The sequence below is a fragment of the Trachypithecus francoisi genome, unplaced genomic scaffold (assembly GCF_009764315.1).
Source record: "Trachypithecus francoisi isolate TF-2019V2 unplaced genomic scaffold, Tfra_2.0 Lachesis_group13, whole genome shotgun sequence".
NCBI lineage: Eukaryota > Metazoa > Chordata > Mammalia > Primates > Cercopithecidae > Trachypithecus > Trachypithecus francoisi.
In genome coordinates, this window is record NW_022681458.1 from 44,088,108 (window position 1) to 44,101,329 (window position 13,222).

A 13,222-nucleotide genomic window follows, 5' to 3' on the forward strand; every position below is an offset into this window, starting at 1 on the left:
AATACTCTTCCCTACTCGCAAGGTGCTAGCTGTGTGGCATCGGGCAGTCAGGCAGCGAAAGTGTCAAAACAAATGTATCTAATTTCAAAACTAAGAAAATTGTGTGACATGACTGTAGAGGATATTATGGTGAGAGTACCAGGGAAGAATCCACTTAAAGAGGTGGTCAGGAGGTCCCCTCTGAGAAGGCAGCAATCACACTGAGACTGGGCAGCTGGAGAGGAGCAGACCTGGGAGAACCAGAGGTACGCCATTATAGGCCGGAGAAACACATCTAAAGGTACAAAGACCTTAGGGCAGAGAAGAGGAACTGGGAAACGGTCTGTGTTTCTGGAGCAAGGCAAGCAAGAGTATGGCTCTGGACACAGTGGAAGAGGTAGGCAACAGGCAGTCCCTACAGGGTCCTAAATAGGAAGAATGCAACGACAGCAGCTAACACCTGTTTTGCACTTGCTCTACACCAGCATCGTGCTAAGCATTTTGCATTCATTAACTCATTTAGTCCCCACAGCAACCTGTGAGGTAAAGATGATTGTGGCCAGGCACGGTGGCTCATGCCTGTAATCTCAGCACTTTGGGAGGTTGAGGTGGGCAGATCACGAGGTCAGGAGTTTGAGACCAGCCTGGCCAACATGGTGAAACCCCTCTCTACTAAAAATACAAAAAATTAGCTGGGTGTGGTGACATGCACCTGTAATCCCAGTTACTCAGGAGACTGAGGCAAGAGAATCATTTGAACCAGGAGGCAGAGGTTGCAGTAAGCCAAGATCATGCCACTGTACTCCAGCCCGGGCGACAGTGCAAGACTCCGTCTCAAAAAAAAAAAAAAAAAAGGAATATATATATATATTTACTTTATTTATTTATTTTTTTATTTGTAGATGGGGTCTCACGGTCACCCAGACTGGAGTGCAAGGGCACAATCATAGTTCACTAGCCTTGAACTCCTGGGCTGAGGCCATCCTCCCACCTCAGACTCGCAAGTAACCAGGACTCCATGCGTACCACCACACCCAGCTAATTTTTTAAAATTTTTTGTAGAGATGGTCTCACTTTGCTGCCCTGCTTGGTCCCAAACTCCTGGCTTCAAGTGATCCTCCAGCCTTGGCCTCCCAAAGTGCTGGGATTCCAGGCATGAGCCATCGTGCCAGGCCATGCTTATTCTCCTTTTACACATGAAGGAACTGAAGCACAGAGATTTTACATGAGGTGCCTGCATTCACACAACTGGAAAGTGGTGGAGCCACCTAGATGGAGTGTGCGCTTTTACCAAGATACTTATTCCAATTCTTTCATTAAAGATTTAAAGAGGGAGTCTCATTTGCATTTTTTAAAGAATTTCTAGCCAGGTGCAGTGGATCTCACTTGTAATCCCAGCACTTTGGGAGGCCGAGGCAGGCAGATCACTTGAGGTCAGGAGTTCAAGACCAGCCTGGCCAACATGGAAAAACCCCGTCTCTATTAGAAATGCAAAAATTAGCCAGGCATGGTGGGCGCCTGTAGTTCCAGCTACTCAGAAAGCTGAGGCAGGAGAACCTCCTGAACCTGGGAGGTAGAGGTTGCAGTGAGCCGAGATCACACCACTGCACTGCACTCCAGCCTGGGCAACAGAGTGAGACTCCATTTCAAAAAAAGAAGAAAGGAAAGGAAAAGAGAGGAGAGAAAAGGGAAGGGAGGGGAGAGAAAAAGGGAGGGGAGGGGAGGGGAGGGGAGGACAGGAGAGGAGAGGAGAGGAGAGGAGAGGAATTTCTTTGCCCTCATTATGAGAAATGGATCACAGAGGTCAAGAGTGGAAGTGTGGTGGGTAGGCTGTTAAGAGGCTGTTGCAGTGGTCCCTGAGAGATGATGGTGGCGATGGAAAGAAGTGGATAGGCTAAGATTCTTTTTAGAGTTACCATACCTGCCTGCCCTCTACTTCAAAGATGCTCCTGGCCCCAACTCTGGGCAGCTGAATACCAAAAATGACATGGGAACCAAAAATACTACAATGGAGTGTTACCTCTCTGCACCTTTACAAGAACGTCAATGTCATGTCCTGCTAAAAGACAAGGCATGTCCAGAAAAGTAAACCATTCTCTGGGAGCCCTTCAAACATGTGCTTTTCAAACCAGGGTTCGAGTACCCTCAGGATATGCAGCCTTATGCCAAGGAGTACACCAGTTCACAAGTTTGCAGAATATAACTCTTCCTGGAGTGTCAATATTACTTTAAGACTGAGTGGCTTTTATGTAAGATGAATATATTTGAAAAGAACGGGCCAGCACAGTGGCTCATGCCTGTAGCCCCAATACTTTGGGAGGCCGAGGTGGGAGAATACCTGGAGGCCTGGAGTTTGAGACCAGCCTGATGGTAGCGGGTCTTGCCTCTGTGTTGATGGCAGCTGACTGATCAGGGTGGTGGTTGCTGAAGGCTGGGGTGGCTGTAGCAATTTCTAATTTAATTTTTTTCTCTTTTGGCATAGAGTCTTGCCCAGTCGCCCAGGCTGGAGCACAATGATGTGATCTCAGCTCACTGCAACCTCCGCCTCCCGGGTTCAAGCAATCCTCCCACCTTGGCCTCTTAGGTAGCTGGGACCAAGCAAGGTATGCACCACCACGCTGGCTATTGTTTTAGAGACAAGGTCTTACTATGTTGCCCAGGCTGGTCTTGAACTCCTGAGCTCAAGTGATCCACCTGCCTCAGCCTCCCAAAGTGCTGGGATTACAGCATGAGCTACTGCGCCTGGTCAGCTGTGGCAATTTCTTAAAATAATACAATGAAATTTGCTGCATCAATTGGCTCTTTCTTTCACGAAAGATTTCTCTCTAGCATATGATGCTGTTTGATGGCATTTTAACCACAGTAGAACTTCTTTCAAAATGGGAGTCAATCCTCTCAAACCCTCCCTCCAACTGCTTTATCATCTAAGTTTATGTAATATTCTAAATCCTTCATTGTCATTTCAACAGTGTTCACAGCATCTTCACCAGGAGTAGATTCCATTTTAAGAAACCACTTTCTAGGCTGGGCACAGTGGCTTACCCTTGTAATCCCAGCACTTTGGGAGGCCGAGGCAGGAGGATCACTTGAGGTCAGGAGTTTGAGACCACCCTGGCCAACATAGTAAAACTCTATCTCTACTAAAAATACAAAGACCAGCCTGACCAACATGGTGAAACCCTGTCTCTAATAAAAATACAAAATTAGCCACACATAGTGACACACCTGTAATTCCAGCTACTTGGGAGGCTGAAGCAGGAGAATTGCTTGAACCTTTGATTGATCTAGGCAGAGGTTGCAGTGAGCCAAGATCATGCCATTGCACTGCAGCCTGGGCAACAAAAGCAAAACTCAGTCTCAAAAATAAATAAATAAATAAATAATAAATAAATAAAAATGCAAAAATTAGCTGTGCATGGTGGTGCATGCCTGCATTCCCAGCTACTCAAGAGGCTGAAGCACAAGAATCACTTGAACCTGGGAAGTGAAGGTTGCAGTGAGCCGAGATCGTACCACTGCACTCCAGCCTGGGCAACAGAGTGAGACTCCATCTCAAAAAAACAACAACAACAAAAGAAAGAAACCACTTTCTTTCTTTGCTCATCCACAAGAAGCAACTCCTCATCCATTCAGGCTTTACTATGAGATTGCAGCAATTTAGTCCCATCTTTAGGCTCCACTTCCAATTCTAGCTCTCACTATTTTCACCACATGAACCCCCCAAAGTCATCCACGAAAACTGGAGTCAACCTCTTTCAAACTCCTGTTCATGTTGATATTTTGACCTCCTCCCATGAATCATAAATGTTCTTAATGGCACCTAGAATAGTGAATCCTCTCCAGAAGGTTTTAATTTATTTTGCCCAGATCCATCAGAGGAATTACTATCTATGGCAGCTATAGCCTTACAAAATGTATTCCTTAAATATATGACTTGAAAGTCAAAATGGCTCCTTGATCCATGGGCTGCAGAATGGATGTTGTGTTAGGAGGCATGAAAACATTAATCTTCTTCCTCCCTAGTAGCTGGGACTCTGAGAAAGCGCGCCTGTTCCGCGACCATCACGCACCTCCCCTCCGCCTGGCGCCATATACCGCTGCCTGGGTGAGGCGCTGCTGCTGTACCAGGCCGGGCCCGCAGCCCTGGGCTCAGCGGCCGCAGACCCAGCCGCTGTTGCTGGGCCGGGCCGAGGACAGCCCGCCGCCGCCCCGCAGCCGGGGCTCGCATTGGCCGCCCGGCGCCACCACAGCGAGGCGGTGGCCGACCGCGAGGACGACCCCAACTTCTTCAAGATGGTGGAGGACTTCTTCGACCGCGGCGCCAGCATCGTGGAGGACAAGCTGGTGGAGGACCTGAGGACCCGTGAGAGCGAGGAGCAGAAGCGGAACCGGGTGCGCAGCATCCTGCGGCTCATCAAGCCCTGCAATCATGTGCTGAGTCTCTCCTTCCCCATCCGGCGCAACGACGGCTCCTGGGAGGTCACCGAAGGCTGCCGAGCCCAGCACAGCCAGCACCGCACGCCCTGCGGGGGAGGTATCTGTTACAGCACTGATGAGAGTGTAAATAAAGTAAAAGCTTTGGCTTCTCTGATGACATACAAGTGTGCAGTAGCTGATGTGGCGTTTGGGGCTGCTAAAGCTGGTGTTAAGATCAATCCCAAGAACTATACCGATAATGAATTGGAAAAGATCACAAGGAGGTTCACCATGGAGCTAGCAAAGAAGGGCTTTATTGGTCCTGGCATTGATGTGCCTGCCCCAGACATGAGCAAAGGTGAGCGGGAGATGTCCTAGATCGCTGATACCTATGCCAGCACCAAAGGGCACTATGATATTAATGCACACGCCTGTGTTACTGGTAAACCCATCAGCCAAGGGGGAATCCGTGGACGCATCTCTGCTACTGGCCGTGGTGTCTTCCGTGGGATTGAAAACTTCATCAATGAAGCTTCTTACATGAGCATTTTAGGAATGACACCAGGGTTTGGAGATAAAACATTTGTTGTTCAGGGATTTGGTAATGTGGGCCTACACTCTATGAGATATTTACATCGTTTTGGTGCTAAATGTGTTGCTGTTGGTGAGTCTGATGGGAGCATGTGGAATCCAGATGGTAGTGACCCAAAGGAACTGGAAGACTGCAAATTGCAACATGGGTCCATTCTGGGCTTCCCCAGGGCAAAGCCCTATGAAGGAAGCATCTTGGAGGCCGTCTGTGACATACTGATTCCAGCTGCCAATGAGAAGCAGTTGACCAAATCCAACGCACCCAGAGTCAAAGCCAAGATCATTGCTGAAGGTGCCAATGGGCCAACAACTCCAGAAACTGACAAGATCTTCCTGGAGAGAAACATTATGGCTATTCCAGATCTCTACTTGAATGCTAGAGGAGTGACAGTATCTTACTTTGAGGGGCTGAAGAATCTGAATCATATCAGCTATGGCCGTCTGACCTTCAAATATGAAAGGGATTCTAACTACAACTTGCTCATGTCTGTTCAAGAGAGTTTAGAAGGAAAATTTGGAAAGCATGGTGGAACTGTTCCCATGGTATCCACAGCAGAGATCCAAGACAGGATATCGGGTGCATCTGAGAAAGACATCGTGCACTCTGGCTTAGCATACACAATGGAGCGTTCTGCCAGGCAAATTATGTGCACAGTCATGAAGTATAACTAACCTGGGATTGGACCTGAGAACAGCTGCCTATGTCAATGCCATTGAGAAAGTTTTCAAAGTGTACAATGAAGCCGGTATGACCTTCACATAGATGGATCGTGGCTGACTTCCTCACTACCCTCTTCACCTGTAACTTCTGCAGACCTATCACAAGTTTACATGTAACCACAGAAATCCCTTTCTCTCCTGACATTAATAATGGATACCATTCTCAACAAGTCAGTCCAAATCAGCCCCTTAAGGAGAAAGAAATTAAGGTTTGGGGATGATGTACAAGCTGAGTGTGAAAGTAGAAATCACCTACACCAGAGAGCCATTTTGGTATTTTGCCTTTAAAAATAAAGTCTCCTCCATCTGGCTGTGCAGCCTTGTTCTGTGGCTGTCCCCAACACAATCAGTGCTATTGCTGGGGAAGGGACAGTCAAGAGCAGTCAGTTGCTTACTTATTTTGCTCTGGACGAGTGTGGGACACAGTGTGACTTTAACCCATTTAAGAAGTAGGTGTGTGGCCTTTTCAGAAGGTGGCATGGTCCTCAAGTGAGTTCTTAGTGTTTTATATCAGCAAAATAACTCAATTTTGCAGGTTGCAAACAAATATAAAAGCTGTTTCTGTTTATGAATTTTATTCTTTTAGAATAAAATAAGTACATGCTGCTGTAATAAAATTGCTTTTAATCACTTAACAAGCCTAACCTTGACTCAAACAGTGAATGCCTATAAAAATAACAAATGAAAAAAACTAGTATTTTTATATGATAAAACAGTGTCATTTATAACTTATCAGTCATGTATTGCTGTCCAGCAAACATTAAAAGCCCTGTGGATAAATAAGTTATCTTCATACTTGCAAAATGGTGGAGGCTATTTTCATTAAAACTGTCAGAATTTGCTAACTATAATTATGACACATAGTCCAAAGAATGCAGTAATCTTTTTATCATGTTAACTAATTGGTCTCTTTTGAAGATCTATGGTTGACTAATTAAACAATAATTCAAGTAGAGTGTCCCAGAAAAAAACCACTTGGGCTCCCTGTTTGGAGTCTGGCTGGCTCTGAGCATTGCCAATGGCCCCTACTCACCTGATTTTGTGTCCTCTCCTTTTAGAGGCTTTGCATTCTGCACCCAGCTTCGCTAACAGTGGGCTGAAAACAACCTTGGATTCAGTGTTTCCTTTGGGAGTCATTTGGTCAGGGCCTTTTGAATAGTAGTGTCCCCATGAAGTGCTAGATAATATATGTGTAAGAATCAGCTTTTTTTTTTTTTTAAACGATAACACCCTTTCAGAAATTTCTAACTACTTCGTAACTGCATGGCTTAACCTGGTGATAAAAGCAGTTATTAAAAGTCTACGTTTTCAAAAAAAAAAAGAAAACATTAATCTCCTTGTATATCTTGATCAGAGCTCTTAAGTGATCAAGGACATTGTCAATAAGCATAATATTTTGAAAGGTATCTTTTTTTCTGAGCAGGGGGTCTGAATAGTGGGCTTAAACTATTCAGTAAACCATACTATAAACAGATGTGCTGTCATCCAGGCTTTGTTTTCCATGTCTAGATCACAAGCAGAGTAGATCTAGCATAATTCTTAAGGGCCCTAGGATTTTTAGAATAGTAAATAAGCATTGGCTTCAACTTAAAGTCACCAACTGCATTAGTCCCTAACAAGAGAGTTAACCTGTCCTGTGAAGCTTTGAAGCCCGGCATTCACTCCCCCTCTCTAGCAATGAAAGTCCTGGATGACATCTTCCACTATAAGGTTGTTTTACTGACATTGAAAATCTGTAGTTTTAGGCCGGGCAAGGTGGCTCACGCCTGTAATCCCAACACTTTGGGAGGCTGAGGCGGGTGGATCATTTGAGATCAGGAGTTCGAGACCAGCCTGGCTAACATGGTGAAACCCCATCTCTACTAAAAAAACAAAAATTAGCTGGGTGTGGTGGCATGCACCTGTAATCTCAGCTACTTGGAAGACTGAGGCAGGAGAATCGCTTGAGCCTGGGGAAGTAGAGGTTGCAGTGAGCCGAGATCGCGCCATCCTACCCCAGCCTGAGTGAAAGAGTGAGACCCTGTCTCAAAATAAATAAATAAATAATAAATAAATAAAAATCTGTAATTTTGTGTAGCCACCTTTATCTATTCTCTTAGCTGGATCTTCTAGATAACTTGCTGTAGCTTCTACATCAGCACTTGCTCCTTTGCCTCGCAATTTTATGTTATGGAGACAGCTTCTTTCCTTAAACTTTATGAACCAACCTCTGTCGGCTTCCAACGTTTCTTCCACAGCTTCCTCACCTCTCTCAGCCTTCATAGAACGGAATAGAGTTAGGATCTTGCTCTGGATTCGACTTTGGCTTAAGGGACTGCTTGTGGCTGGTTTGATCTTCTATCCAAACCATTAAAACTGTCTCCATATCATCAAGAATTCTGTTTTGCTTTCTTATCATTCATTCACTTTTATTTTCCTTCAAGAACTTTTCCCTTACATTTACAACTTGGCTAACTGACACAAGAGGCCTACTTTACCGCCTGTCTCAGCTTTGACATGTCTTCCTCACTAAGCTTAATAATGATTCCCAGCTTTCGATTTAAAATGAGAAACTTGTGACTCTTCTTTTCACTTGAACACCTAGAGGCTGTTTCAGGGTTATTCATTGGCCTAATTTCAGGGAATGGGGGGCTCGAGGAGAGGGAGAGAGATGGGGGGAGGGCCAGTGAGTGGAGCAGTCAGAACTCCCACAACATTTATCAATTAAATTCGCCATTTTATATGGACAAGGTTGCCGGTGGCCCAAAACAATTACAATAGTAACATCAAAGATCATTGATCACAGACCACCATAACAGATAGAATAATAATGAAAAACATTGAAATACTGCAAGAATTACTAAAATGTGACACCAAGACATAAAGTGAGTACACACCTTTGGAAAAAATGGCACTAATAGACTTGCTCAATGCAGGATTGCCGCAAACCTTCAATTTGAAAAAAAAAAAAAAACCACACACACACAGTATCTGCAAAACACAGTAAAGCAAAGCACAATAAAGCAAGGTAGGATTGTGCTAGCGTCTTCAAATACTGAGAGCAAGAAAACAGACCTGGAGCCACAAAGCCCAGAGTTTTCACATTATATAATCCCAAAGTAAAAAAGGAGGAGATTATAATTAACTGTGTAATTACCACAGCATACAACTAATTTTAAAACATATACCTCTAAAAGGGAACTTGGGGCATGTACAATTGTAAAGATGATCTAGTGATGCCCTAAACTTTCAATCAGAAACAAATTTGATTCCACTGGTCACTTTGGTATGATAGTAAATAAGTACATTTAAAGGAAATGAAATATATACTGTAATTAGAAAACCAATTTGAACTAGGAAACTAAACTTTACTGGTTTTTTTGTTTGTTTTTCATTTTTCTTTTTGTTTTCTTTTGTTTTTGAGATGGAGTCTTGCTCTGTCATCCAGGCTGAAGTGCAATGGCACGATCTCGGCTCACCGCAATCTCCACCTCCCGGGTTCAAGTGATTCTCCTGCCTCTGCCTCCCAAGTAGCCAGGATTACAGGCATGCGCCACCATGCCCAGCTAATTTTGTATTTTCAGTAGATATGGGGTTTCTCCATGTTGGTCAGGCTGATCTCGAACTCCTGACCTCAGGTGATCTGCCTGCCTCGGCCTCCCAAAGTGTTGGGATTACAGGAGTGAGCCACCGCACCCCGCCTACTGGGTTCTTGGGAACCACTACTGAACAATGCAAATTCTTCATGGTGTTCTGCCATAACCATGAATGATGTCAAACAAATAATAATAATGATTTATCTCTTAAAATTTATAGCCTGATATTAAAAATTAAAACAGAAAATTACATTAAAATTACTTTTGTCTTTTTTATCTTTAAGCTTAAAAGATCATTTGAAAACTTTTCAGACCTTTAGAATTTAGAGAGCTGTCAACCAGGGAAACTTCAACGTGACACTGTGCTGCACAAAAACCGAAATGTTTAACCAGCACATAACCATGGGAAAAATGTCTCCTATAGCAAAATAGGAGACAAAAGAACTTCCATAAAATCAGTTTGTTTAGGCCAGCTGGTTATTATCGACTATTCAAGAAAAAGTCAAAGAGGCCCTCCCTTAAAACTTCCTTCCCAGCAGGAATTCTTTTGACAATGACTTCTGTTTAGGGTCTTCCTGTCCCTGTTTTTCTTTTTTTTTCCTTTTAACCCATCATTGAGGTAAAGAATTGTTCTGTGTTTAGGTCTTTTGAAGTAAACTTACCTAGCATTAATTTTAATATCATGCCTTTAATTTCAAATATTAACATTTTTATGCTGTTTCTCTTAATGGTATAATTAACATGCATACAACCGATAGATCCACAGCCAAATTTTGATTTCAAAATGAAGATCACTTCCAGATGCCTTTTAGATTGATTTTCCACTTGCTTCTCACTGTGCCACACTATTTTATCTTGTTTTTGCTATTGTAGTTTTTATGTGTATAGTTGGATTTTAATTCAGTGAAGTGAAAAAAAAAAAAGTGTTTATCTTTGGGGAGAAAGAAAAACTTTCCAAGAGGAGGAGGATATTATTGATTCCACCAAAACAAATGTTTTTTAATTGCAATGTTTTTCCTTCAGTTTCCTATGTGGGTTATTTAAGGATTTAGATGGTTTTACGAGCCACTTAGTATTTACAACCCTTCTTAATTGTATCCTTTTCCTCACAGGGGAACATTTGCCTAAATCTTTGGAAGGATTTTTTATCTATGAAGAAGAAGGTTCTGGAGTTCCAGGTTCTAGTAGGAAAGGAAATGATGCCATCGTAGTGGAACAATGGACTGTTATTGAGGTGAGCTGCAGTTTTCTGACAATTTAGCTTTACATATATAAATATAATATATATTATATATATGTTTGGTTTGGGGTTGTTTTTTGTTTTTTGTTTTTTGAGACAGGGTCTTACTCTGTCACCCAGGCTGGAGTACATCACAGTTCACTGCAGCCTCAACTTCCCCTGGCTCAGGTGATTCTCCAACCTCAGCCTCCCAGGTAGCTGGGACTACAGGCATGCATCACCATACTCAGTTAATTTTTTTGTATTTTTTGTAGAGACACGGTCTCGCCATGTTGCCCAGGCTATACATATTTTATTTTACATGTTAAAGCTCTTCAGTGCTGGCACATGCAGTATCCTTAAACACATATTTGTTTAGTGTTTAGAATCTCATCACAAATGCATGAACACACTTTTTTCAGATTTGTGAAAAGGTAATTTGCTTTATCCAATGTTAAATGTTTTTGCAAGATAGAGAAATAATTAACTATGCATAAGTAGCAGTAAGTTCCCAAAAATTTTAAGCCAAAAACACATCACCTGGCACTGAGCTTCTCTTTACAGCATTCTGTGACAACTGATTGAAATTAAAAATTCAGTCACTCACCTGGAGTGTTTTGTCTCCAATCAACCAATGTGACTGAGATTTTTTTAACCTTATGAATGACTTTCAAAGGCAAAAATATCCAAAAGATGTTCTCTCTCTCACCAGGCCAAACATGTACACACAGCATTGTCCTTCACAATCAGAGATGACATTGCTGCTGATGTTGTGCACCCTGAATTCAGATGTCACTGAATGGACTGCCCTTGAGGTGTACACACTGAATTCAGGTATATTCTGTTTTGTGTGTGAGGCCTTCCCTGACAGGCTGTTTCAGAGACACTTTTACCTTTCTGACTGTACAAATGTTAAGAGACATAGCCCATTTTCAAAGAAACCAGAAAACCCATTGAGTGGGGAAAAAGGATTTAGGGGAAGAGGTAAAGCTCCAAGCAAAACTCAATTCCAAATTAAGTAAAAAGCGGTGGAAAGACTCCCCACCCAAGCACCTATCATCCTCAATACCACTATCGTCACTCTCCACTCTTGTCCTCACTTCCTGGTCCCTAGACCAGTGTTTCTGAAAATGTGTTCTAGAAACTTCTTGGATCCAAATCCCCTAAGGAGCTCGTGTGAAAATGCAGACTCTGCCTGGCACAGCGGCTCATGCCTGTAACCCCAGCACTTTAGGGAGGTGAAATGGGAGGATAACTTGAGCCTGAGAGTTCAAGACCAGCCTGGGCAACATAGTGAGACTCCATCTCTACAAAAAAATTTAAAAATTAACCAGGCATAGTGTCATGCACCTGTAGTCCCAGTTCCTCAGGCGGCAGAGGCAGGAGGATAGTTTGAGCACAGGAAATTGAGGTTAAAGTGAGTTATGATTGTGCCACTGCACCCTAGCCTGGATGGAGGAATGAGACCCTCTCTTAAAATAAAATAAAATAAAATGCAGATTCCCAGCTTCCCAACCCCATATATTAAATTTCAAGAACCACTGCCCTAACAAGACCAAAGGAAGGCCCAAACTTCGGACAATGGGATGGAAACCTCTCTCCTTTACCAGTGTTTCTAACTTGGTTCAATTATTAGAAGGAAGCAAAGCAGAACATGAAGCCCAGGAAGGCTGCAACGGATGAAAGTGAACTCCCCTCATCCTAACACGTATCACCCTTTGTTGTAATTGTGTACTTGGTTGTCTATGCCATTAGAGTATGAGCTCTGATGCTTATTCATGCAGGGATGTGAAATCAAAACAGATTATGGCCCTCTGCTGCACACTCTGGCTGAATTCGGATGGCTTCTGACAAGCGTGTTGCCCACACCTGTATTGAGACATGACAGGTAAGGCAAAAGCATCCTTACATACTATCACTTAATTCTAATATATAACTTCATTTGTTAGATAGTTCAATTCAACAAATATTTGTTTAATGCCTACAGAAAACATTTCACTGAGCTTCTAATTTGATTTTATGGACCTTAGAGGTTAGTAAATCTAGTCCTTGGCATTATAGATATATAAGCTGTTAGGCTCTGCAACACATATGCAAAACTGTCCTCACCCCAGCACACAGCCTGGTTTAGGACACAGTAAGGTTCCAGAGCGAGCAGGATGGAGGTGCGCTTCTGCCACCATCCCTCCAGTGTGGTGAGTTAGTTCCCCTTGGCACATGGACTTGGTAGCTGTTTCCATTAAAATAAATACCTACATTAGAACCAAATGCCACTATTTTATAAGTACTAACTTTCCTTTTCCTTTTCTCCTTTTACTAACTTTCTTGGAAAGGAAAAATTGAATCTTACTTTTTTGAGAGAGGGAAACAGAAACCAAGTAAGTCATTATGTAAAATGCTTTGCTATTCCTGGGACCCAGAGATGTGTCCTCTGCCTGCTTTGCCACCTAGGAAATGACTGGCTGCCAAGGCTGTCCTGCCTGGGCAGGTGACTACCTGCAGAGGACAGCACAGTACCAACTGGGCCTTCCCTTTTAGCAGTGTCAATATGGTTCAACATTCTTAGTGATTGTCAGGTGTGACTAAGGAAGGCAACCTCCCCTTCCTTAGTCTAACCCACTTCAGTCACCTTCTCTGGCCTTCCCAGTTTAGCAACTTAGCCCTGTCTAGTATCCCAGTATCCCACATTTAAAAATCTTTGATCGGCATGGCTTTATCGGAA

The 13,222-nt window shown here is 43.2% G+C and overlaps 2 protein-coding genes across 4 annotated transcripts in view; both read left to right on the plus strand.

Moving 5' to 3' along the window:
* The window catches only part of RFTN2 (raftlin family member 2), a 90,231-nt gene that overhangs the window by 40,432 nt on the left and 36,577 nt on the right, over window positions 1-13,222 (plus strand). For all 3 annotated transcript variants that reach the window (XM_033230749.1, XM_033230751.1, XM_033230750.1), the window contains exons 6-7: window positions 10,394-10,515; window positions 12,285-12,388. In XM_033230749.1, coding sequence (XP_033086640.1) covers window positions 10,394-10,515; window positions 12,285-12,388 — 226 coding nt within the window. The remainder of the gene's footprint in view (window positions 1-10,393; window positions 10,516-12,284; window positions 12,389-13,222) is intronic.
* Window positions 4,169-7,021, plus strand: LOC117094679 (glutamate dehydrogenase 1, mitochondrial-like). The gene is given in 2 exon segments (XM_033230753.1): window positions 4,169-5,652; window positions 5,654-7,021. Coding segments are annotated over 2 exon segments (1,476 nt in total). The 5' UTR covers window positions 4,169-4,272; the 3' UTR covers window positions 5,750-7,021.